This window comes from Corythoichthys intestinalis, chromosome 21 (assembly GCF_030265065.1).
Source record: "Corythoichthys intestinalis isolate RoL2023-P3 chromosome 21, ASM3026506v1, whole genome shotgun sequence".
Lineage (NCBI taxonomy): Eukaryota > Metazoa > Chordata > Actinopteri > Syngnathiformes > Syngnathidae > Corythoichthys > Corythoichthys intestinalis.
The window spans coordinates 19,900,500-19,925,762 of record NC_080415.1 but is presented as its reverse complement, the minus strand read 5'-3'; the positions used below and the strand labels follow the sequence as shown (position 1 = coordinate 19,925,762).

General features: G+C 39.5%; 2 protein-coding genes and 1 long non-coding RNA gene across 3 annotated transcripts in view; 2 read left to right on the top strand and 1 right to left on the bottom strand.

Moving 5' to 3' along the window:
- Window positions 1-25,263, bottom strand: part of LOC130909496 (uncharacterized) — a 36,124-nt gene that overhangs the window by 3,406 nt on the left and 7,455 nt on the right. The window contains exon 2 of the long non-coding RNA XR_009061760.1: window positions 12,555-12,665. This is a non-coding gene — a long non-coding RNA (uncharacterized LOC130909496). The remainder of the gene's footprint in view (window positions 1-12,554; window positions 12,666-25,263) is intronic.
- slc18a3b (solute carrier family 18 member 3b) lies at window positions 7,829-10,388 on the top strand. Its single transcript, XM_057826045.1, has one exon. The coding sequence runs from the start codon at window positions 8,193-8,195 to the stop codon at window positions 9,771-9,773; it is 1,581 nt and encodes a 526-aa protein (XP_057682028.1). The 5' UTR covers window positions 7,829-8,192; the 3' UTR covers window positions 9,774-10,388.
- LOC130909491 (choline O-acetyltransferase-like) lies at window positions 10,887-23,543 on the top strand. Its single transcript, XM_057826043.1, has 15 exons — window positions 10,887-11,071; window positions 11,463-11,553; window positions 12,504-12,695; window positions 13,719-13,837; window positions 19,338-19,391; window positions 19,479-19,659; window positions 20,369-20,546; window positions 20,614-20,783; window positions 20,859-20,959; window positions 21,026-21,154; window positions 21,223-21,345; window positions 21,419-21,560; window positions 21,637-21,699; window positions 21,805-21,942; window positions 22,022-23,543. Exons 2-15 carry the CDS (start codon window positions 11,512-11,514, stop codon window positions 22,289-22,291), a joined length of 1,902 nt encoding a protein of 633 aa, XP_057682026.1. The 5' UTR covers window positions 10,887-11,071; window positions 11,463-11,511; the 3' UTR covers window positions 22,292-23,543.

The window sequence follows — 25,263 nt, the reverse complement described above, 5'->3', positions numbered from 1 at the left end:
TAGAAATGCTAAGAAAAGGTTGCACAACTGATTGCAAGTGTCAAGCAAGTGCTAATTTAATCCTCATAGAGAGTTGGCTGAGTGCATGGCAAGATTAGCATGTGGCATTCTTGGAAAACTTTCACCAAGCGAGCGGCTGGACTAGTGATCCAATTCAGTTGCGAGCCCGAGTTAGAAGTCACACTAATAGTGCTAATAGGAAGTCAAGGAGGACACCTTGTCATGGACGGATATAGCCAGTCTGCAAACACAAAGACGTAAGCATGCCTTGAATGGTACAACACAAGAATGCACACATTACTCACTCATGGTTTTCTAATCTATTAAATTTCGCAAATTTGGTCTAATGTGAAATTCATGGAGCTACCACAGAAATGTTTCCCTGCCTGCTCTCTAGCTTTCAAAATGAAGTATAGGCAGATTATCATGACGTAGAAACATGAACAAGCTAAAATCTGAGCACAAAGGTCAAGACTATTAAACGGGAGAAGGGTCAAAGTTCAAATGACATCATAGTCTGGAGGTTGTATCATTTGACAAACATATGATGCAATGCTGCAACTACAGGAGTCACCATGGGGGCAATTCTTGAAACCAATTGGAAAATGATTTCAGCAACAACAGGATTAGACATTCGCATGCGTCAGTGGTCTGTGATGAGAGCGTGTCGTCTGGAATATTTATTAAAACGCTCTCCACTGCACGGTCAATCCTTTTAGCATCACCTCTGCATGGCTGACATAACACGTGCCGGGCCAGTTGTTATTACATTACACTGTGCCTATTCACTGAGCCTGTCCTTACCAGTTTTGGATGTGTTAATCTTCCCTCTGTATTAACACTAGAAAACCCAGCAGAGGCCGACTTGGCCTTTTCCAAGACTAACACTCTTAATTTTCCCTTGCAATGGCCGATTTGGCCTTTCCTCTGTGACTCATGTGATAGTTTGTGTCAGTTCAAGTCAAGCTACATTTATTTAATTACATTTCTTTATGTAGTTTGACACTTTTTACACATTTTTTAATTCACTTCTCCTATACTCCACACATAGAGAAGAATGGCCCAAATGTGTACATTGTTTTGGAGAAGAAAAAAAAGCATTTTCGAACTGCAATTTGAGTGTAAAGCAGGAATTGTGTCTATAGTTTAGAAGGACTGAATCAGGGGCATGGAGTATGGATTGTGGTCATTTTGTCTGAAGTTAATGTTTGTCTAGTGGTTGCATTTCCATATGAACGGCTGTTGTCCGTCCGAAAACGACTTGCTGATTCAAAAGCACTTGGGTCATTTTTGCCACCTCTGGGTTTTCCAGGGTAGAGGCCATATCGGCCATTGTTTGGGACTAGTAGGAGTACCAGAATTCTCTGGGACTTCTAGTGTTAAATCATACAGTCAATAGTATTGAAAACACCCCAAAAGCCCAAACCCCCCAAAATTTTCCGTCATACCATCTCTAAGGTATTAGCTATTTTTTCAGTCCCAAAAATGCAGGGAGAAATCCCTCGATTGCACCTGCAAGGCTCAACTCTCCCCCACTGGTTGTTGCTCAGCATCAGTGAGTCAGCTGTGTTACACGATGGCTGGAGAGGGTGAAACTAATGAACTTTTTCCCCATTTCGGAGAAAACGAAATTGCTGGTATGGGAATACTTCAGCTACAGAAGAATTACAGGCGGCTGCAGCTTAGTGGAGAAAGACGTGCAAAACATGTTTGTGGAGAACGGCTGCGGAGGAGGCAATACGTCCAATATGATTTCGCAATATAAAAAAAATTAAAGGTTATTAAACACTATCATGAACGTTTCCCACCAGCTACGAGAGTTAACTCCAGCATGTTTTTGTGGTGGTGAAACGTGTTTTTTTTCTCTCTGGCAACTATCTATGTTGAGAGAGTGTGTTTGTACAATGTAAACATGATACGAGTCATACGCACGTGCTTTTTATGGAAAATAATTCAATTATTTTTGTTCTGATTGTAATAATGTTGAGCTGTGGGATTAAGCTAGCCTAAAGGACTACATTTATTTTAATTTTAATTAGAATATTTCAGGGTTTTTTTTTTTGTTATTTTTTAAAATTTATTTTATCTTAACATTATACTTATGTTCCAATTTGCTAATATGTTTTGAAAAATAAAAATTCTGTTAAATGGAAAAAAGATAGGTCGAAGTAACACACAGAGCTGTAATTGCAATATCGTGATACCGTGCAACCGCAATATTTTTGCTTAAGGTTATTATACCGTCAGAATCTCATACCGGCACATGCCTTATACATTCAAACCCCTCTGGACTTGGAGCAAATCGTGGATTTTGGTTTAACTCATGTTGCATTTATAGAACCAAACCCTACTATACAAAAATGCAATCTAACAGCATGCAACTGTGTCAAGTCTACAGTAGGCCTATATCATCTGGAGCATTTCAGAATGTATATCTACTGTATCTACTGAGTCAATAGAACATAGACAATTGAATTTTTAAAAGATCCTCTAATTAAAACTCGTCACACCATTTCTAAAATCTAAAAATGGATAAAGACTTAAATGTTATAGGATATTTTCAACTTTTCTGAACAGTGACAATGTGGCTATTAATGGACATTGTACACTGCAGATGCAATACAATGTGCAAATACTGTATTCATACTCAAAAGTTCATTATGCAGTACATTGAGGTAAATAAACATATTGAAATTAAACTGCTTATGAAATAAAATATTACCTGGTGACATATTACTTAAGAGTGAGGTAATTTATCTGTCAAATTTCACAAACTGCTAAAAAAAAAAAAAAAAAAAAAACAGCGAATCTACTTTATCGGACTTTGCTGCCACCTATCAGTCGGAAATAGTGAGCAACTATTAAACAAGGCCGATTGTATGAGGGAACATTAAAAATATTACATAGGTATTTCCATTCATAATGCAGATGAAAAATTAAGAATATAAAGACACAAAATGTCTGTTTTTTTTATACATAAAGAAGTACATTCGCCAATTTTGTATGACTACCATAATGGGGCTTTTATTACGTAGCTATATGTGCATTTCCCATTTCTACCACAAGATGTTGCCAGTGTCACGTTTACTAAACGTACTTTGCACCGATATGTCGCCGTTTGAAAATGTAGGTTTTGGTTTGGCATACAGATTCTTATGACTTTGTTTCTTGTTATTGTTATTGTTCTAATTGAGTGGAAAATATTGAAGGTTTAGATCAAGGATTACCCAACTTTTTCCAGTGAGGGCCACGTAGGACAATTGAAGAGTGACAAAATTATCTTTTAGTGATTGAGACACATGCTCAAAAAAATCCATCAACACTGGGGTCAACATATGCTTGAAAGTTTAAAGTATAAAAAATGCGGGGGAGGGGGGTTAGTTGCAAAAAAAAAAAAAAAGTCTTGCAACATTCAATTTATAATGTCACAAAAAAGTAATTAAATATTGTTATTACTTTTTGGGCAAATGTGTAAAATTTCGTTCCACTTTATCAATTATTGTTTATTACAAATAAATCGTTTATATGGGAAAAAAAATAATCACATTTCTGCTGCAAATTATTTCTTAGTCATTTTATAACATTTTATTCTTAGGCATTTTATAACACTGATGTACTTTTTGCCGTAAAAAGATTTTGTTAACATACGAATATAACATTTTCAACCTGTATCATCTATACACAGCGAGTTAAAATTTTAACACGTTCTAGTGCTACTGAATGAGAGATTACAGATACGTTTGACTTATAGAAGGGCATAAGGTACTGCATTATTTTTTATTGATTCCTTTTCTATTGTCTTTCCTATCTGAACACCGATATCTGTATTCTTAGTCCTTTGTCAAAATAGGCTTGTGGCAAATTTCTACAGCCCCTGTGTGATTAGGAGGAGGTAGAGTCAATCATGGCTGATATTGTGCTGTTCAATCAAGAAAAAACATAATATATAAGTGGAATAAACAGCATTCTCAGATTTTGAAGTGGAGACAGTATTCTCACAAAACCTACCTATTTGCTGTTTTAGTGCTGAAGCCAAAGCCATAATCAATACAAGTGTATTAGTTTACCACCATTTTGTTGCATGTATACTCATCGTCAATTACATGTTGTTTTATTGCTATTGGCGAGTTATCAAAACAGATATTTGCCAGTCTAAAATGACATTTTTAGCTTCTCTTTTCCATAAGGGGTTTAATCAGGACTTATAGTCTGTTTAAAAGAAGTTCATGTGTACCGTATTTTTCGGACTATGAGGCGCTATTTTTTTCTCGCCGTTTCTGCCCTGCGGCTTTTATAAGGAAGCGGCTTATTTATGTTTTTTTAGGGCTGTCAAAATTATTGCGTTAACGGGCGGTAATTATTTTTTTTAAATTAATCACGTTAAAATATTTGATGCAATTAACACACACGCCCCGCTCAGATTTAAATGACAGCTCAGAGTCATGTGCATTTGTTACTTGTTTTTTGGAGTTTTGTCGCCCTCTGCTGGCGCTTGGGTCCGACTGATTTTATGGGTTCAGCACCATGAGAGTTGTGTAATTATTGACATCAACAATGGTGAGCTACTAGTTTATTTTTTGATTGAAAATTTTACAAATTTTATTTAAACGAAAACATTAACATAATATAAAATTTCTATAACGTGTACTAACATTTATCTTTTAAGAACTACAAGTCTTTCTATCCATGGATCGCTTTAACAGAATGTTAATGTTAATGCCATCTTGTTGATTTGTTATAATAAACAAATACAGTACTTAAGTACAGTATGTTGAATGTATATATCAGTCTTGTGTCTTATCTTTCCATTCCAACAATAATTTATAGAAAAATATGGCATATTTTATAGATGGTTTGAATTGTAATTAATTACGATTTAATTCATTTTTAAGCTGTGATTAACTCGATTAAAATTTTTAATCGTTTGACAGCCCTAGTTGGTTTTTTTTTGTTTGTTTGTTTGTTTGTTTTTTTTTTTTGACAAACGGGCTTCATATTTTGTTTGTTAATAATAACGAAATTGGATAATTAGACATATTTTAAAAGAATTGCTTTCCAAATTTTGCCATGACGTAGGTCTCAGCCACTACACAAGCACCGATAAAGCTTGCCAGGAGCTAGTCAGACTTACTCAAAAACTCGGAATTTTATAGATGAATATGGCTCCATCTGATACTATGTGCTGCTACAGTGGCATGAAAAAGTATCTGAACCTTTTGGAATTTCTCACATTTCTGCATAAAATCACTATCAAATGTGATCTGCTCTATGTCAAAATCACACAGATGAAAATATAGTTTCTGCTTTAACTAAAACCACCCATACATTTATAGGTTTTCATATTTTTACTGATGAGTGGTTTACACCGGGTAAGAATTGTTTTGATGAGAAGCATTGTCTGATGTCCATCATGGCTCGGTCAAAAGAGCTGTCTGAAGACAAGGATTGTTGGTTTGTATAAAGCTGGGAAAGGATATAAAACCATTGGTGCGGCTCATAATCAGGTGCGCTAAATACACTGCTGCCCAAAATAATTGGCAACCCTGCAATTCTGTCAGATAATGCTCAATTTTTCATAAGAAAATGATTGCAATTACGAATGCTTTCGTAGTAATATCTTCAATTATTTTACTTGCAATGAAAAAACAAATAGAATGGAATTTTTTTTTTTTTTTTTACTCGTTATCATTTTACACAAAACTCCAAAAATGGCCCAGACAAAATTTTTGACACCCTTTGAAAAATCATGTGATGCTTCTCTAATTTGTGTAATTAACAGCACCTCTTACTTACCTGTGTCACATAACAGGTGGTGGCAACAACTAAATCACACTGGCAGACAGTTAAAATGGATTAAAGTTGACTCAACCTCTGTCCTGTGTCCTTGTGTGTACCACATTGAGCATGGAGAACAGAAAGAAGACCAAAGAACTGTCTGATGACTGGAGAAGCAAACTTGTGAGGGAGCATGGGCAATCTCAAGGCTACAAGCCTATCTCCAAAGACCTGAATGTTCCTGTGTCTACTGTGCGCAGTGTCATCAGTAAGTGTAATGCCCATGGCACTGTAGCTAACCTCCCTAAATGTGGACGGAAAAGAAAAATTGACGAGAGATTTCAACGAAAGATTGTGCGGATGGTGGATAAAGAATCTCGACAACATCCAAACAAGTTCAAGCTGTCCTGCAGTGCGAGGGTAAAACAGCGTCAACCCGTACTATCCGTTTGCGTCTGAATGAAAAGGGACTCTATGGTAGGATACCCAGAAAGACCCCACTTCTGACCCAGAGACATAAAAAGCCAGACTTGAAACTTACCTGACAAAGCCAAAAACGTTTTGGAAGAATGTTCTCTGGTCAGACCACACTAAAGTAGAGCTTTTTGGGAAAAGCCATCAACATAGAGTTTACAGGGGGGGAAAATGAGGCCTTCAAAGAAAAGAACACGGTCCCCAAAGTCAAACATGGTGGAGGTTGCCTGATGTTTTGGGGTTGCTCTCCTGCCTCTGGCACTAGACTGCTTGGCCGTGTGCACAGCATTATCAAGTCTGAAGACTACCAACAAATTTTGCAGCATAATGTAGGGCCCAGTGTGAGAAAGCCGGGTGTCCCTCAGAGGTCATGGGTCTTCCAGCAGGACAATGACCCAAAACACACTTCAAAAAGCACTAGGAAATGGTTTGAAAGAAAGCACTGGAGACTTCTAAAGAGGCCAGCAATGAGTCCAGACCTGAATCTCATAGACCACCTGTGGAGAGATCTGAAAATAGCAGTTTGGAGAAGGCACCTTTCAAATCTCAGACACCTGGAGCAGTTGGCCAAAGAAGAATGGTTCAAAATTCCAGCAGAGCATTGTAAGAAACTCATTGATGGATACCGGAAGCGGCTGTTCGCAGTTAATTTGTCTAAAGCAGGGGTCTCAAACCGATTCCACAAAGGGCCGCAGTGGGTCCTGGTCTTTGTTCCAACAGATCCAAAACAGACAGTTCAACCAATGAGGTTTCTGCTAAAGTAAGCAGCACCTGACTGCAATTAACTGATTACACTTGTTAGACACCAGATTGGTGAAAAGGGATTGTTCTCGTTTGGTTGGAATGAAATCCAGTACCCACTGCGGCCCTTTGAGGACCGGTTTGAGACCCCTGGTCTAAAGGTTGTGCTAACAAGTATTAGGCTGAGGGTGCCAATACTTTTGTTCAGCCCATTTTTGGGGTGTTGTGTAAAATGATAATGATTTCTTTTTTTTCCCCATTCTCCTTTGTGTTTTTTCTTTGCAAGCAAAAAAAAAATGAAGATTTTACTGCCAAAGCATTTGTTATTAAAATCATTTTCTAAGAGAAAATTGAGCATTATCTGACAGAATTGCGGGGGTGCCAATACGTTTGGCCAGTAGTGTAGTCCAGATATTACGGTAGTTGTTGATTATAAAAATTCAGTTTTTAACTTGTGGTCCGAATTGCGGTAGTTGAACGTCAGCTCTTGTGTATGAAAATTATGGAATTACACATGAATACTGCTTTTAAAATCCGTGCTATTTATCCAGTTTCATTTTAAAGTAGTTAAAACAAAAATCATGTGTTTGACTTATAATTGCAGTTCAGTTTTATTTAACTTTTAAGAACTTCGAGGTACAGTCTGTTTTAGTCCCCGAGTCAAATTAGGTACTGAGAGCGAGTGCTTTTACCTCTAAATTTAAGCGATTAAAAGTATTTTTCCCAAGGCTTGTATATGGAACGCTGTTGATGGCTTACCATGTCTCCCATTGGTTGAAATGAGTACTGCCAGGGTAGGAAATTAGCATAAAGGGGGCAAAGTGTTGGAGGGATCCACTCGGCGCAGGTTGCTGATGCTGATGTCACATCTCTGTGCTAAGAGGAGGGTTGGGAGGGGGACAAAAAAGGCACCAAAAATAGCGGGTTAATGTGCGCCAATGCCAGCGGAGGCAACACTGATTCTGTCAGAGCCGAGCGCAAAAGTGCCACAGGTGAGGATGGAATGATCTGCGCGTCCTCTGCGGCGCCAGCAAGCTGTAGCCAAGTTCGCCCGGCGAAAGGCAAAAGGAGCACCGACAAGCATGGAGGGGTGCGCGTAAATTTCTTGTCCTTTTACGCACAGGCGAGGAGGTCAGGGCAGAGCGCCGATGAGAGCACCCTGCACAATTTGACTCGAATAGGAAAAGAAGAAGCACATTATCATGAACGCTGACGTGGGATCATCCGGGCTGGCCAGGTCGGCCGCGGTCAAGCTGTCCGAGATGGGCGCGCGCACCAAACAGCTGGGCACCGCCATGCAGGACCCGCACCAGCAGCGGCGCATCATTCTGGTCATCGTGTGCGTGGCGCTGCTGCTGGACAACATGCTGTACATGGTCATCGTGCCCATTATCCCGGACTACCTGGCAGACCTGGAGAACGAGCAATCGGAGCACGTCCATGTCGTCTTGCACCCAAACAGCAGCGCGTCCGGCAACGGCACGAGCGCGAGTCAAACCAAAGGCAACAACCTGGACGTCCAAATCGGAGTTCTGTTCGCGTCCAAAGCCATCCTGCAGCTGCTGGTCAACCCCCTGAGCGGCACTTTCATCGATCGGGTCGGGTATGACATCCCGCTTCTGATCGGCCTGACTGTCATGTTTCTCTCCACGTGTATTTTCGCCTTCGGAGAGAACTACGCTACGTTGTTCGCCGCCCGAAGTTTGCAAGGTCTGGGCTCGGCGTTCGCGGACACGTCTGGCCTCGCCATGATCGCCGACAAGTACACGGAGGAGGCCGAGCGCAGCCGGGCGCTGGGCATCGCGCTGGCCTTCATCTCATTCGGGAGCCTGGTGGCACCTCCGTTCGGCGGGGTGCTTTACGAGTTCGCCGGCAAGCGGGTGCCCTTCCTGGTGCTCGCTTTCGTGTGCCTGGCGGACGGCTTCCTCTTCCTCACAGTCATCCGACCATTCTCTAACAGAACTCGAGAGAACATGCCGGTGGGCACCCCCATCTACCGGCTCATGATCGACCCCTATATCGCGGTGGTGGCCGGCGCGCTCACTGTGTGCAACATCCCGCTGGCCTTCCTGGAGCCCACCATCGCCAACTGGATGGAGACCACCATGCACTCCACGCAGTGGCAGATGGGCTTGACGTGGCTGCCCGCCTTCTTCCCGCACGTCTTCGGCGTGTACATCACCGTCAAACTGGCGGCGCGTCACCCCAACCTGCAGTGGTTCTACGGCGCGCTAGGCATGGTCATCATCGGCGCCAGTTCGTGCACGGTGCCGGCGTGCAAGACCTTCGGGGAACTCATCGCCCCGTTGTGCGGCATCTGCTTCGGCATCGCGCTAGTGGACACGGCGCTGCTACCCACGCTCGCCTTCCTAGTGGACGTGCGCCACGTCTCGGTCTACGGCAGCGTGTACGCCATCGCGGACATTTCCTACTCGGTAGCGTACGCCATGGGGCCGGTGGTGGCCGGCCAGATCGTGCACTACCTGGGCTTCGTGCAGCTCAACCTAGGCATGGGGTTGGTCAATGTTCTCTACGCGCCAGCGCTGCTCCTGCTGCGCAACGTGTGCCAAATGAGGCCGTCCTACTCGGAGAGGGACACCCTGCTGGAGGAGGCTCCGCAGGGGCTGTACGACACCATCCGCATGGAGGAGAGGCGGGCCAAGAAGAAGAAGAAGGGCTACAGCTCGGCGGGCAACTGCCTGCCGGTGGACGAGAACGGCTTCGACGCTTTCAAAGCGCAGCGATCGCAGTCCGAGGAGTCATCCGGCACGGAGTTCACTTGAGGCGGGCAACTTCTCCAATACCCCCGCCCATCTCCGTCCCCCTAACCCCAGCACCCCATGTGGATATCACGTTGTCTAAATCCAAATCATGTGCAATATAAAACACCCAATCACCAAAATCACGAATGTGTGAGTGTGTGACTGTTTTTTTTCTTTTATTTGTTTGTTATTTTATTGTGTGTGTGATTAATGTAAAAGAAAAAAAGTAGAAATATGTGGGACCAAATATAAACAGCACACATCTACTAGCACAAAAAACGCCTATATATTTTTTAGTCTTTTTGTTTTTTTACTTGGAAGGATCTGATTTTAGTAAATTATTGGTGATATTTCATTTTATATAACAAAAAGAGGGCCTGCCACAATCTCATCTTTTTCTTGTTATCGGGAATAAAATGTGTCGGCACAAGTGGATTTGTACATATGTGGATAAGATGCACAATGTAAAAAGGAACAAAGAAAAAAAAGCTCAAATGCGAGTGTGAACGTACGCGTGTGTGTTTGTGTGTGTGTATGGGGCAATTTGTCACGACAAGTCAGAACTCCTTATGGAAAATAAATCTGTGTGTTCATTTATTGACTGTGGGTTTAATAAATCTCCGTTTGGATCTGTGAGACCAGATGTGGCTTTATTTCTTTCGATGCACAACAAACATTAAAGAAAATAAGCACATTCATTATCATAGAATGGTAGTTAGATACTATAATGTAATGTATATGAATTACAAGAAGGAGTAAATGTTTTTAGAATATAGAAGGAAATCTAAATATCTCATCTGAATGAATGAGAATGGTTATTTGCTCAAAAATACAAACTTTCTCAATACATTTTTTAACCTTTAAATAAGAGGCACGCACAACAAAACAATTAATAGATTCAACTTTTTATGTAGTTTTAGCTCCTCTTAAGCACACCTATCGTGTGAACCAAGCAAAACGCTCGTTCACTCTCATTTATATATAAATTTAACAAATGGATATTGGGGAGGGGGGTGAGTTGGAATGGCGGGGGTTAGATAACATGCCTCATGAATTTGGATGGGAGGAGTTTCCAGCCTCCGGGATGGAGGGTGAGGAAGTGTTGGGGGGCTCTTAGGTAGTTTCAAACACCTTCCTTCAGCATCTTTTTACACGGTCGCCTTTCCACGTGAAGTGTCACGCGGCCAGTGGGCAAGAGGACGTGGCGTGAAGCAGTCAAGATACAAGCTCCTCCTATTCATACATGTAGGGGACTTGCTTTAATATGGGATACTGTGCCGTGGACGCAGGGGTCTCGCTAACCTGTCTCCCCTGAACAGGTATGTAACTTTTTATTTCATTAAGCTTCTTCAGGTGACTTTTTTTAGTCCTCCTCTGAGGTTTTTACGTGTTTTTAGAATTGCATGACTGGCAGGGTAAAATGCTCTGGTGGTCCGTCTATGACCCACGAACCATAGTTTTCCAACCAATGCTCTACTAGAATGAGAATGGACAGTCTAAAATGGTAATTTAGTGTATTTTCAGGTGCATTTTACTCAAAAAATGCAGTTATACCCCTTGTTTGTTGCAAGACAATTTGTTATTTAGTTGATCAAAACTACATCACTGTTACAATAACTCAAATGTGAGCTTGTTATTGCATGCAACAAATTACATTATCGATATGAATTTATAGTGTATGGGCTGATGTCACTTTCCTTTGCGTGCTAGTTGCAGCCGCCGGTACCAACGTGTGCCCCGACTGCTTCTGACAGTGAAGATGTCTCTTTCGGAGAGAGACACGGACACTGCAGCCCGAGAAGTACGCTTATATTTTTCCTATTTTTATAATTATCTTTTTTTTTTTTTTTTTTTTTCTCCATACGCCTTAATGGTTCACTAGTTGCATGGCACTGTGAATTCAGCACTCTGGACAGCACCAAATGCAACCAGCAAACAATATAAAGTACACTTCCACTACTAATACAATGACTTCAAACTAGTGATTGCGTAATTTTCGCAAATTATGCAGTTGGTCCGAAAATTATGTCAATTTTCTGCACAGCTGAATTTAGATAATCTACCTAAATATAATATTTTTTTGTAAAAGTTGTTTGGTGCTGTGATAGCAGTGAGATATTGTCATGTAAAATATGTGCCTTGGCTTAATGAACTGTATAAAAATGTATCATGTATTTAAATGTCTGTACAAAATATATTTATCATAACACCGTATAAAGGGGAAAAAGTTAAAATTCTAACCATTATAACTAAGCATTACCATCTATACAAAGGCTTAACTGTTTTATTGGATTTTCACAAAGGGTTTAAAGTGTACCCAATTAGTGTATTCTGCCACCATTGAATTTCTGCCATTAAAACAAGGAAAAAGACATATTTATGCCTCTAACTTGAGTATTCCTATGCATGGGTCAGCCTTAACATCTGGTTGCCCGCAGCAACCACATGCAAATGATCAAACATCAGACAGAAAAGATAATCATTTGCATTTATCCACTTTTTTTTTTAAAAGAAGCGTTCATTCACATGTACAGTATTCCCTGTAGGGTTTCGGAATTTATCGCTTAAATGGCCTTGAAGCATTAACAATGAATTATTAACTGTCTAATAATTAACGTGTACGGCTCACCTCCCTTTCATCCATCTGACTAATGAACAATCACTGGAAGATGTGTGTGAGAGGGTGATGACATTTAACAGCTGTTCTCCCGCAATCAAACTGGTGTCACTTTCTCGCCATAATTATTTCAGGGGTTGCCTAAGGTCCCCGTGCCCCCGCTGAAGCAAACCCTGGACACCTACCTAAAATGCGTGCAGCACTTGGTGAAGGAGGAGCAGTTCCGCAAAACCAAGGCCATTGTAGAGAAGTTCGGGGCACCCGGTGGCACCGGCGAAGTTCTGCAGAAGAAGCTCCTGGAGAGGCGGGACAAAATGGAAAACTGGGTATAAACAAATGGTGGCGGGATGACATTTGGATATCAGAGCGACTGTGATGTATTATCAAATGTTGAAATTATAACACTTTGATGTCAGATATACGGTACAGACCTGCCTTGAAAAGTGAAAGTTTTCAAAAATTACAAGCCTTGTATTTAAAACAAGATAGACGAGCCTTTAGTCTGTGAATGCTAATATGTAATGAGACACTCTTTAAGCGATATACCTTTAAACACAACAACAAGCAACACTTTTAGACCGTCAATGTAACAATATCTTATTTTTTTGTTCTTTGTTTTTGTCATTATTGTTATTGTTATTATTATTATTTGTTATTATTGTGACCTGCTAAAAAAGATAAATATTGCATTTTTGAGTCATATTTTAGATATGACAGTGGAGGTATTAGGAGGTGAATTAAGCCTGGTAACAGCAATAACTGTTATACATTATCAGTTTTAGTGGGTACAACAGTTGAGTGGTTTTGAATACCTAAATGTGCTTCATTTTACACCCTTAAATGAAAAAGTCCCTTTTCAATGTGAAACTTTCTCCATGGTGAGAAATTGAATGTTATTGCAGCACTAGTATTATAGTGTTTCTATAAGAGTCACATTGAAGTTTGCTTTGAGACCTTAGCGGCAGTCATCCGTACAGAAACTATTGATTTAGCAAATCAGCCAAGGGCCATATGGCATCAATTAGGTGAACATCTTCACTATTCATTACCTAAAATGCTAGATACATGTAATGATCCTGAAAAAGGACAAGAAAATAAGATTTATCTGAGGCTCTATTTGATGCTGCCACTTCAATATTTTTAAAGAGACTCTGGGTGACAGGTCACAACTCAGCTGGCTCAGTGATATCCATCACAGCTCCCACTCTGGCTGGTCCTCACCCACGCTCCTTTCGCATCCTGCACAAATGCACTGTAATGGGCTTTTTACTCAGCTGCGCTTAAGCCCCCACTCTGAACATAATCCTTCAAGTCAAAAATCACATAATGAATTTGTGAAAATCCTCCAGGTGTATGACTACTGGCTGGAGGACATGTACCTGAGCAACAGGTTGGCTCTGCCGGTGAACTCTAGTCCTGCCATGGTGTTTCCCAAGCAGAATTTTAAAGATCATAAAGAGGCCCTCAGGTATGAAGCACAGTTTTGTTTACCATTTTCGTAAAACTAGTGGTTAGAGTTGTCCGATATTATTGGATAAGCGATAATATCGGCCTGTAAAAGCATTTTAAAATGATATCGGATAATGTTGACATCACTTTTTCATTATCAGTTTTGGGCCAATATGCATGTGCATGTGTGATATGGCAGTGCCTTATTGGCACTTTGCACTTCATCCAAAAAAAAAAAGAAAAAACCCTGATGTTTTAACTATTTTGATTTCAACAATAAATACAGTGGGGCAAATAAGTATTTAGTCAACCACCAATTGTGCAAGTTCTCCTACTTGAAAACATTAGAGAGGCCTGTAATTGTCAACATGGGTAAACCTCAACCACGAGAGACAGAATGTGGGAAAAAAACTGAAAATCACATTGTTTGATTTTTAAAGAATGTATTTCCAAATTAGAGTGGAAAATAAGTATTTGGTCACCTACAATCAAGCAAGATTTCTGGCTGTCAAAGAGGTCTAACTTTTTCTAACGAGGCTCCACTCGTTACCTGTATTAATGGCAACTGTTTTAACCCATTATCGATATAAAAGACACATGTCCACAATCTCAGTCAGTCACACTCCCAACTCCACTTTGGGCAAGACCAAAGAGCTCTCGAAGGACACCAGAGACAAAATTGTAGACCTCCACTAGGCTGGCAAGACTGAATCTGCAATAGGTAAAATGCTTGGTGTAAAGAAATCAACTGTGGGAGCAATTATTAGAAAATGGAAGACATACAAGACCACTGATAATCTCCCTCGATCTGGGGCTCCATGCAAGATCTCACCCCGTGGCGTCAAAATGATAACAAGAACGGTGGACAAAAAATCCCAGAACCACACGGGGGGACCTAGTGAATGACCAACAGAGAGCTGGGAACACAGTAACAAAGGCTACAATCAGTAACAGAATGCACCGCCAGGGACTCAAATCCTGCACTGCCAGACGTGTCCCCCTGCTGAAGAAAGTACACGTCCAGGCCCGTCTGCGGTTCACTAGAGAGCATTTGGATGATCCAGAAGAGGACTGGGAGAATGTGTCATGGTTAGAAACTAAACAAAATAGAACTTTTTGGTAGAAACACAGGTTCCCGTGTTTGGAGGAAAAAGAATACTGAATTGCATCCGAAGAATACCATACCCACTGCGAAGCATGGGGATGGAAACATCATGCTTTGGGGCTGTTTTTCTGCAAAGGGACCAGGACGACTGATCTGTGTAAAGGAAAGAATGAATTGGGCCATGTATCGAGAGATTTTGAGTGAAAATCTCCTTCCATCAGCAAGGGCATTGAAGATGAGACGTGGCTGGGTCTTTAAGCATGACAATGATCCCAAACCCACAGCCAGGGCAACAAGGGAGTGGCTTCGTAAGAAGCATTTCAAGGTCCTGGAGTGGCCTAGCCAGTCTCGAGATCTCAACCCCATAGAAAATCTGTGGAGGGAGTTGAAAGTCCGTGTTGCCCAACAATAGCCCCAAAACATCACTGCTCTAGTGGAGATCTGTGTGGAGGATTGGGCCAATATACCAGCAACAGTGTGTGAAAAGCTTGTGAAGAGTTACAGAAAACATTTGGCCTCCGTTATTGCCAACAAAGGGTACATAACAAAGTGTTGAGATGAACTTTTGGTATTGACCAAATACTTATTTTCCACCATGATTTGCAAATAAATTCTTTCAAAGTCAAACAATGTGATGTTCCGGGTTTTTATCCACTTTCTGTCTCTCATGGTTGAGGTTTACCCATGTTGACAATTACAGGCCTCTCTAATATTTTCAAGTGGGAGAACTTGCACAATTAGTGGTTGACTAAATACTTATTTGCCCCACTGTATAGTGGTGCAATATATTTGTGGGCACTTTTCCTATAACTTTAGTTGAAGCTATTTTCTTATTTTTCACAGAACGTTTGTGAAGTTGTAACATTTATCATTATTAAAGCATCCAGTGGGGCATCACAATACAATTAGCCATAATATGTTAAGTCCACGACCACATATATCGGTATGGTTTGATATCGGTGTTTTAGGAGTTAGTTACAATAGAGCTGCAACTTACGATTCTTTTCATAATCGATTAATCAGTCGATTAATTAAATGAGTAATCGGATGAATGTCACTTTTGCAATTACCTTCAAAATTTACCCTGAAGTTGTTTTAAGCATATTGTAAGTAACAATGAAGACAAAACGGATGACTATTTCCTTCAAAAATAATATTTTATTACAGCTTCCTGACTTAACTATAGTCTAAAACTGTATTATCAAATTTATTGGCAACTAATTTATTAATCAATTTTAATTGATTAGTTGTTGCAGCCTTACTAAGAAGCTAGTTTAGACAGTAAGATGGCCGAAAATTGGCCAAAATGTGAATTACTGTTTTCCAAAGTAAAAGCAGATTTGACGTAAAAAATATATATATATAATGAAGAAATCTCATATCTACAACTAAAAAGTTATATGTATGTTATAATTTCAAGAATTTAGACAAGTTTAAGGTGAAGAAGGTCCTAAATGATTAATTGGTTATCAAAATAGTTGTCGATTAATTTGCTGATCAATTCGTTGTCGATGAATCGATTAATCGTTGCACCTCTAGTCTGCAATGGTTTATAGACTAACATGTGGAATAGGAAACATAACTTGTCATATTCTCCCGTCAAGGTCTTCCAAAACGTTGTTTTACTAAAGGAGACGTGGTTGTAGATCGTGATTCTCTCAAACATAATTATTATTCAAACATAATTATGTTATCGAGGGCCATAACTAAAGTGTATTTCTATTTTTATTCATTTTGATTTGATGAATGTAGTTTATAATCAAAATCATATTTTTAAATATGTAATAAAAATACCCAAATTAATAATAAATATCTTAAAGGGTACCATGGATAGGAAGACATGTAGTTCTTAAAAGATACATTTTAGCACGAGTTACTATAATTTTGTATTAAAACCCCTCTTAATGTTTTTGTTTTAATAAAATTTATAAAATATAATTCATAAAATATTTATAATATATATTTCAACTTATAAAAATATTTTAACTAGTAGGTTGCCATTGTTGTTGACGTCGCAGGGCGGTGATGTCACATGGTATGCTGCCGGTTTCCACAGTGTCACTCTATAACTACATAAACATGTCATAGGTTCTGCCCTTCCTATTTGAACCAGAGTGGAACATTAATGAGAAGGACAGCAAAAACAAAATGAACAGGAAAGACGGGATGAGACGAGTAGCGTTCGTGTGTCAAGTTCGCTAGTGACAGCACTCTCCTGCTCTAGTGACGAGAGGAGGAGAGTGTTTGGTGTCAAAAACTGTTTGAAGATCTTAACGGTAAACTATTGTGTGATCCAACTTATTCCAATATTATTATGGAAATAGTTAGCATCCAGAGCTGTAGTGTTTATTTTTGCTGATAGCCCAGGGCTGTGCATCACAACACACAAAAACGTTGGTGCAGTTTGCCTCTACCGAGACGTCTAATGACGTCTTACCTTATTTTGTCACGTAAAAGCAGATGTCCAGATTTTTGATCATCCTGCCGGAGTTCTCAGATTTATCAGACTTATCAGATGTTGCTCCCGAACCTTGCTTCCCAGTGAATAAGCGACATGGAAAACGAATAAATGTATTAAAATTATTTTGATTGCTGGCTATTTGTATCATTTTCTGCCCAACAGCTTATAATTGCACCTTATTTTGCACATTGAGATCTCGGGTGATGTGGTGTAAAGCAGACAGAAAGGCGAGTGGACACAGGAGTTCACATTCGTAGCTTGGACCGCGCCGTTTATTGGCATAAGCTTCGGCAACTCCTCCTTCACAATATACAATAAACATATGTATCATATTGTGAAAATAAAACAAAAATAATATTCACATCGCTCAAAAAAAATAATGTTCACAAAAAAGTGCTTCAATTTGTATTAATGAGGCCCTATTCTCACACAGTCAAACAACAATGCAAAAAGAACTGGCATTCTCAAATTCACAATCATAATAGATATACAAAATACACATAAAACTTACTCAGACTTTGCTCAAACTATTTAAACATTTTAGCAACTCGTTTAGCTCAACAAATACACTGGATGGCAATATTTAGTCACAATATACAAACTATGATGCTGGGAGCCATTACCAGGAGAGTTGTTTGTTGTGAAGACAACACTCAAATAAATGTAAATCACAATGGACCCGCACTAAAAAGGAAACTACAGTGTCAATCAAGGGACAAAACACACTCATTGGCTTGATCTCTAATCAATTCAAAACTCGCCGTTGACACCTTGTGGTGTATTTAAATCACTACTTTACATTGTTAAGGAGTGACACTGTGGAAGTACGGAAGTCACCGCGCTGCGCCGTCAACAACAATGGCGAGCTACTAGTTTATTTTTTCGTTTAAAATTTCACAAATTTTATAAAAACGAAAACATAAAGAGGGGTTTTAATATAAAATTATTATAACTATATTATACTATTATTAAAACTAACATTTATCTTTTAACAACTCCATGTCTTTCTATCCGTGGTACCCTTTAAATAGTAAAGTGCAATAATAATTGATTATATACTGTATATGTATGTATGTAAGTCCAGTTTGTTTTAGTTATTTTTCAATGGCCAATAGTCAATTGCCGTATAAGGGGGTTAATAAATTTCTCAAATAATAAACTAAAAAAAACTAAAAAAAAAAAAAAACACTAAATAAATATAATATAAATATATAAATATACTAAAAAAATATAAATTAAAATCAGACATAAGAATTAATTTGATCATGAGTCTTGTGTTTAACATGGTTTTCGTCGTTAAAGTCCAATTTCCTTGGATTCAGGTATTTAAGTTTGAAAACTACCAATATTGACATTCTGCACAATCGACACAAAAATTAACATAGAATTATAATTTCCAAAAGTTGCATAGGGATATTGATACTGACATGGCCCTCATAAACCAGAATAAATGGTGAGCCTCATTTTGCTTACAAAATGTCCACCAGGGTACAGGTCGCCATTAGCTTTAGACAGCTTTGATGTACCAACAGAATATTTCCAGAGCACCACAAGCAGCTGGTATGATCCACTGCCACAGACACTTATTTAATTGGGAGTGACAAGGCTAAGCTTCCCACCGAGGCTGCTAGTCAGGCCTCATTTAGGGGTGTGGTGCTGAGCGGACGCCCCTTTTGCATTGATCTGTCTTCGTAATATAATAAAGCGAAAGACGAATGACTAGCAGCATAAAGACAGACAAGCCTCAGTGTTTCCCCTCATTGAATACGTCGCCCACTCACATAAACACAGATGAGCACATGCAAGCATTCCCTCTGTGGCCCGGTAATTTCCACTAAAGTGATTAGCACCGGTGCTTAAAGAGGCGGGAGTGCACCTCATCACGTTGGCTGGCCAGAACACGTTCTGTGCTTTCAGGAAAGCCCTTAACTTTCAGATCTGGACTCATTTCAGATATGGAGCACGTCTCATCAGAGGTGTGTTGGAGTACAAGGCCCTCATTGATGCGTAAGTCATCCAAAACCTCATCAAATCAAACCGTGATGAAATTATGGAGTCAGCCACAACACAAGTGTAACTCTCTGTCTCTCTCAGGCAAGCGCTCCCAGTGGAGTTTGCCCGAGGCCAGCTGGCTGGGACCCCTCTGTGCATGGAGCAGTATTCCCGCCTGTTTACCTCATACCGCTACCCGGGCCTGAAGACAGACACGCTTAAGGTCCACATGAACGCAGCCTCTGAAACATCGGCGCACATCATTGTGGCGTGTAAGAACCAGGTCAGGGCACTAACATTCACTGCTTCAGTCCGTGTGAGACAAACTGTGCGACCACTTAATGCATCAATGTGCATGCACACATGAAATCTTTGATGGGTCTATAAAAGAGCACAGTGGACGGAAAGGATGTTTAAGTTTGAATGATCGAGAATGCTCTTTCAAAATAAACACAATCTCAGTTTGGTTGGCTACAGAGCTAATGAATTAATTACCTCCTCAACATTGGTCTTAAAGTTAAATGAGCACTTAAGCAGGTTTCGATTCCCGTTTGTGAGTGGGTAGATGATATAGGAGTGCGATCCTTGCTTACGTCTCGATAAATTGAACATAGTCAGCCATTTAAGCCACCAGTTACTGTTTGCTGATAAACTCAAACTTGTATTCAGATGACAGTGCCGGGGTTTTAAATCAAACAAGAGAGATACAGCAGAGTCAGGGTTTTCATCTGGCTATGATTCTGACAAACATAAATCTTCAATACACAAGGGCCTATCCCGTTGGAGATATTGTTAGTTAACCGAATTACAACTGATTAAATCTGCCACTTTGTCTGAGAGCTTCCTTGAGTCACATCATTACCTGATTACAGCACAGGAGATAGGGTAATTTACATGTTTAGCAACATATTTTAATGGCATGTAATTTTGAAGACTGTACATTAGAATTGTTTTGAAAAGCCTGATTTCTGGTGCCTATTATTCCTTGTTAGTTCTTCGCCTTGGATGTTGTCACCAACAGTAAGCCGCTCAGCGAGACAGAGATCTTATCCCAATTGGAGAAAATTGTGTCGATGGCAGGAAATGTGGGCGAAAGATGTCCTCCATTTGGTATCTTGACATCTGACGACCGAACAGAATGGGCACAAGCCAGAGATATTCTGACAAAAGGTGAAACTATCCAACATTTCTAACAGAAATTTACACACATGCACTAACAAATATGTCCATCTTCCAGATCAAACTAACAAGGACGCCCTAGCCCTGATAGAAACATGCCTGTGTATATTATGCCTGGATGAGTCCAGTGGAACAAAGCCCACTGATACTAACAGAGCTTTGCTTATGCTCCATGGTGGTGGAAGGGAAAAGAACGGCGCAAATCGTTGGTATGACAAGTCAATGCAGGTATGGTCCATGACGCATTCATTGTCCATAAAGGTAGTTTGGTGCTTCAGTTAAAAAAAATCTCCTTATTATTAGTTTGTCGTAGGAATGGATGGAATATGTGGAGTGGTGTGCGAGCACTCCGCATTCGAGGGTGTTGTACTGGTCCAATGTTCCGAATATTTGACGAAGCACATGTAAGTTATTTGAGAAAAAGATGATCAAATGTTGAATAGAGATGATGGTTTTGTTCTCCTAAAAAGAGCTAGAACCGCATTAGAGACCGTGAAGCCGTCCAGTAGTCGAAAGCTTCAACCCCCAAGAAGACTTGTATGGAAATACAATGCACGAATCCAGGGACTCTTTGTGGCATCTGAGGAGCGACTCCAGAGGTATAGAAACAATGAAACTTCTTCCAGAGGACAAGTTTCATAAAGTATATCTTGTACTTTTCCTCCAGGCTGGTGAATAATCTGGACATGGATGTTTTCACATTCAAGGGTTATGGAAAAGAATTCATCAAGAAGCAAAAAATGAGTCCAGATGCATTTGTACAAGTAGCCCTTCAGCTTGCATTTTTCAAGTAAGAATTCACTTTAGAATCATCGAACACTGTTAGGGCAATGTTGTGATGACTCTACTGAACTTGTGCACAGGTGCACTGGAAAGCTGGTCTCAACATATGAGAGCGCATCTATCAGGCGTTTCCGGGATGGACGGGTAGATAACATTCGTTCCGCCACTGTTGAAGCATTGGCTTTTGTCCAGTCTATGACGGATGAGAGGAACGTTTACACGGTGAGACATTTTCCTTCAGACAATAAAACTGACATGATAACCTAACATTGACTGTTGTTTTTCAATTTTCTCACAGGAAACGGAAAAAATGAAGCGACTGAGGAATGCAATAAATGCCCAGACAAATTATACAATTGCAGTAAGTGATAATCCTTAATTTAAGTATTACTAGATTCAAAAACCTCAATACCTCATAGACAGTGTTCGGAATTCAGCAATTTAGACTATGAAACATGTTGTTAAGGCTATTACAGGAATGGCAATAGACAATCATCTTCTGGGACTACTCAAAAGTGCCAAGGAGCTCAACATGGAGCGTCCAGAGATCTTTTGCGATGAAACCTATGTCGCAAGTAACCAATTCATCCTGTCTACTAGTCAGGTATAGTACTTAGTTCCTTTAGATTAATTGGAAAAGTATAGATCCAGTGTTTCTGATGAACATCTTCTCTGGTCTTCAGGTGCCAACCACAGTAGAAATGTTTTGTTGCTATGGTCCAGTAGTGCGCAACGGCTATGGCGCTTGCTACAACCCGCAGCCAGATCACATTGTCTTCTGCGTGTCCAGTTTCTGGGAAAGTACTCAGACAAGCTCGGCTGTTTTTGTCAAAGCGCTGAATGAGGGCCTGCTGGAAATCAGAGACTTGTGCGAGGCTTGCTGTGGCGGTGCTGCAGCCAAAATTGCGGATGGCCGGCAGGGGGGTAGCAAGCCTAACAGAGCAGGGACATAGCGGTTTTAGCTTTGTCGGATGGATATTTGTCCGCTGTGCAATATAATTGGAGTAACTTTACTTCTAAATGAAAGGCCTAAACATCATGTGACCATAATATACTGTATTATTATTAGCTTAGTGATTGCTTGACTTGGCATATAAACCAGTCGGCAACCTATAGGAAACGGAAGCCATGTTCTCATCTCACAGAATGACTGATTCAGATTCAGATGTATTGTTCACACATACTGTATTAGCATATGTAGCAGTGTGTTTATCTATCTTGATCCATTTTAATGTGGAGTTTGGTTGTGTGCAAAATGTGATGCTGCTGATACTAAAGTTGCCAAAGACACACGTGCTATATTAAAACTAGCTGGTAGAATATAAATGTGGAGTGTTGAGCTGTGTATGTATGTGTGTTCTTAATGATAGCAATAATATTTTAAAGGTGGACCTACTGTAAGTGGTGAATGAGGCAAAGCACTGTGTTTATGTGTACAGGAAATACATTATTTTTGTAGAGGTAGTTGTAAATTAGCATCTATGTGCAATAACATTATCGTATAGTATATGTGCAATTTAATGTATCACATTGTTATATTTATTCGGAGAGAGATTACGTGCACTTTTTAATAACTGTAATTATAGTAATATTTGCAATATTGTCAGGTAATTCTAGTGGAGTTTAATGTTTGATGTAAAGTGTTTCACTTGTTAAATGGTAACAAATGTAGTGTTTTGTTATCCTATCCACATACACTTGCACGCAATTGCAATGTTGACGTGATTAAAATGTAGATTTTTTTTTTTTTCTGTTTCAATTAATCATCATTCCAATCAAGAAACCATCATAAGGAAAAGAAAATGCATGTTTATTCTTGGAGAGGACCAATAGTTTTATATGTATAAAATTTATATTGTGCAACAAAATATATTAAGAGTATGCAGGAGAAAAAAAAATGCCTTAAAAGATGCAACACCTATTTTACCATATCTTCCAGCTGTAATCAGTAAATATATGTCTGTCTTTTTTGGAGTGATGAAAACAAAAGAATGTACTGTTTGTGTTGTAATTGAATGGATTGTTTATAGAAGGGATAATAATCCTTAAGTATTGTATTGCAACATATAAGAACAGAGTTCTATACTGATTTGGTGATGAATGTGCAGTGATATGTGAGGATTTAGAGTATTTTCTTAAATAATGTCATCAAAATGTATTACAATAAATATGAAGATATATATCATGGAAGAAAAATAAAAGTATCTGCCATAAACGTTTTGTGTGACAATTTTTTTGGGGTGCTTGTCTTTTATAAACCTATCTTATAAATCTATATCATCCATTAGTTAGACACCCAAAATATCGAACGCCTTGCCAAGCATCCATGATGTGGTCCAACTGATTTTGGAGTTTATATCATCATTCAGTTCCATAACTCTATCAAATTAATTAAACATCTCAGCATGTTAATTGTTATCATCATTGCTCATGTATCACTGCATCATTGCTCAACCAATAAAACACTCACAAAATCAAGCTGGTTCAAACAAGATTAGCATAAAAACGCACAATTAGTCACCGCATTGCCGCTATCCAACAAAGTGATTTTCATGCTCATATGAGACAAGTGATGTACAGATTTAGATGCCTATCCATTTCACAGAGGATAAATGACTCAATCAAACACTAAGTATTCATCCATCTATTTTTCAGTGCCTCCTCTGTAAGGGGCAATAACAGTGTCCTTGACTTCCCTGGGAACGCAAAGTATTGCCTTTTTGGGGTAAGACTTCTTTCCTGTTGTTTCGGAAAACCTCCATAAGAATCATCCATTTAACTTTGTGCCCGGGAAATCTTTTCCAGTCTGAAAGTCATTATTAAAGAGACCTGAAGGAAAAACACAGTTCCTTTTGCATCACCTTTCAAACTCAAGTTTTGCACCTTTGTGTCTATCGACAGTGCATCAACCAAAGTCTTCTATACTGCTAAGGGTGACAACAGGGCAGTGGCAGTTGATGTCCGGATCAATAACGGATGCCCACCTGGACACCGTCAACCGCCAATAAATGCAGGTGGACTTGTACAGCTGACCAATATTGACTCAAAAGGCACCCTCCAGACCTGTTTGAATCCAGGAGAAAGTACATGGACAAAATTGGTGTATCCTTTCTATAAAGACCAACACTAAAATATCTTGAAACTGACAAGGCTGAAATTTTAAAAAATGCTTACTGACAAATCCTAAAACTTAGAAAAACGTACTTTTGACTGGGTAATATTTAACAGCTGGATAATATGCTCTAAAGAATAACTAAGAAATTACCCATAAATATGAATAATAGCCAGAACAAGTCCATTCAGAGGTGACCAAGGAATGCTAAAACTCTTTGAAAGACTGACATTTTTCCTCCAACAATGTTTTTTTTTTGTTTTGTTTCTCCAATACTGACATTTAGGAGAAAATTCAAAGCGAGTTCCATTGTCATTGTTGCAATCATTCAATTAGGTTGAATCCATATTATCAAGATGTCTGTTTTCATTCACAAAGGAATTCTGATAATAGCCACCCTGGCATTTATGGTGCAGGAGAAGCACCCCCAGAGCAGAAGCTGGATTTACAAAGCATCTTGAAGCCTAATTGGGCAAGAAGTGAAGCACCATTAAATGATGAGTGGTGATGTAATGAAAAAAAATGAAGCACTTCATGAGAAAAGCAGCGATTTTACTGACACACTCCTACACAATTCAGCATATTTCTTGAAATAACAGGTTGCATTATGGCTGTTGGCATTTTGTGTATCTGCAAATAAAACTATTAAAATGATTCAATCACAATATGCTAAGAACACCTGCAATTTCAAGCTCTTCAGCTGGCTGTCAGCATTTGCAGCTGTTCAAATTCGTTCTAATGAGACAATATGACAGCCATTCATCTCAAAGTACTTTTCCCCGCACTCACTTCCTGAAAGTGCGCTTCTTTTTG

Bases quoted from the DNA above. Each gene is read 5' to 3' on its own strand.
- slc18a3b (XM_057826045.1), top strand. From the start codon at position 8,193: ATGAACGCTGACGTGGGATCATCCGGGCTGGCCAGGTCGGCCGCGGTC.
- LOC130909491 (XM_057826043.1), top strand. From the start codon at position 11,512: ATGTCTCTTTCGGAGAGAGACACGGACACTGCAGCCCGAGAA. The intron at 19,392-19,478 runs GTAAGTCATCCA...TGTCTCTCTCAG, and splicing joins TACAAGGCCCTCATTGATGC to GCAAGCGCTCCCAGTGGAGT. The intron at 20,547-20,613 runs GTGAAACTATCC...TCCATCTTCCAG, and splicing joins CAGAGATATTCTGACAAAAG to ATCAAACTAACAAGGACGCC.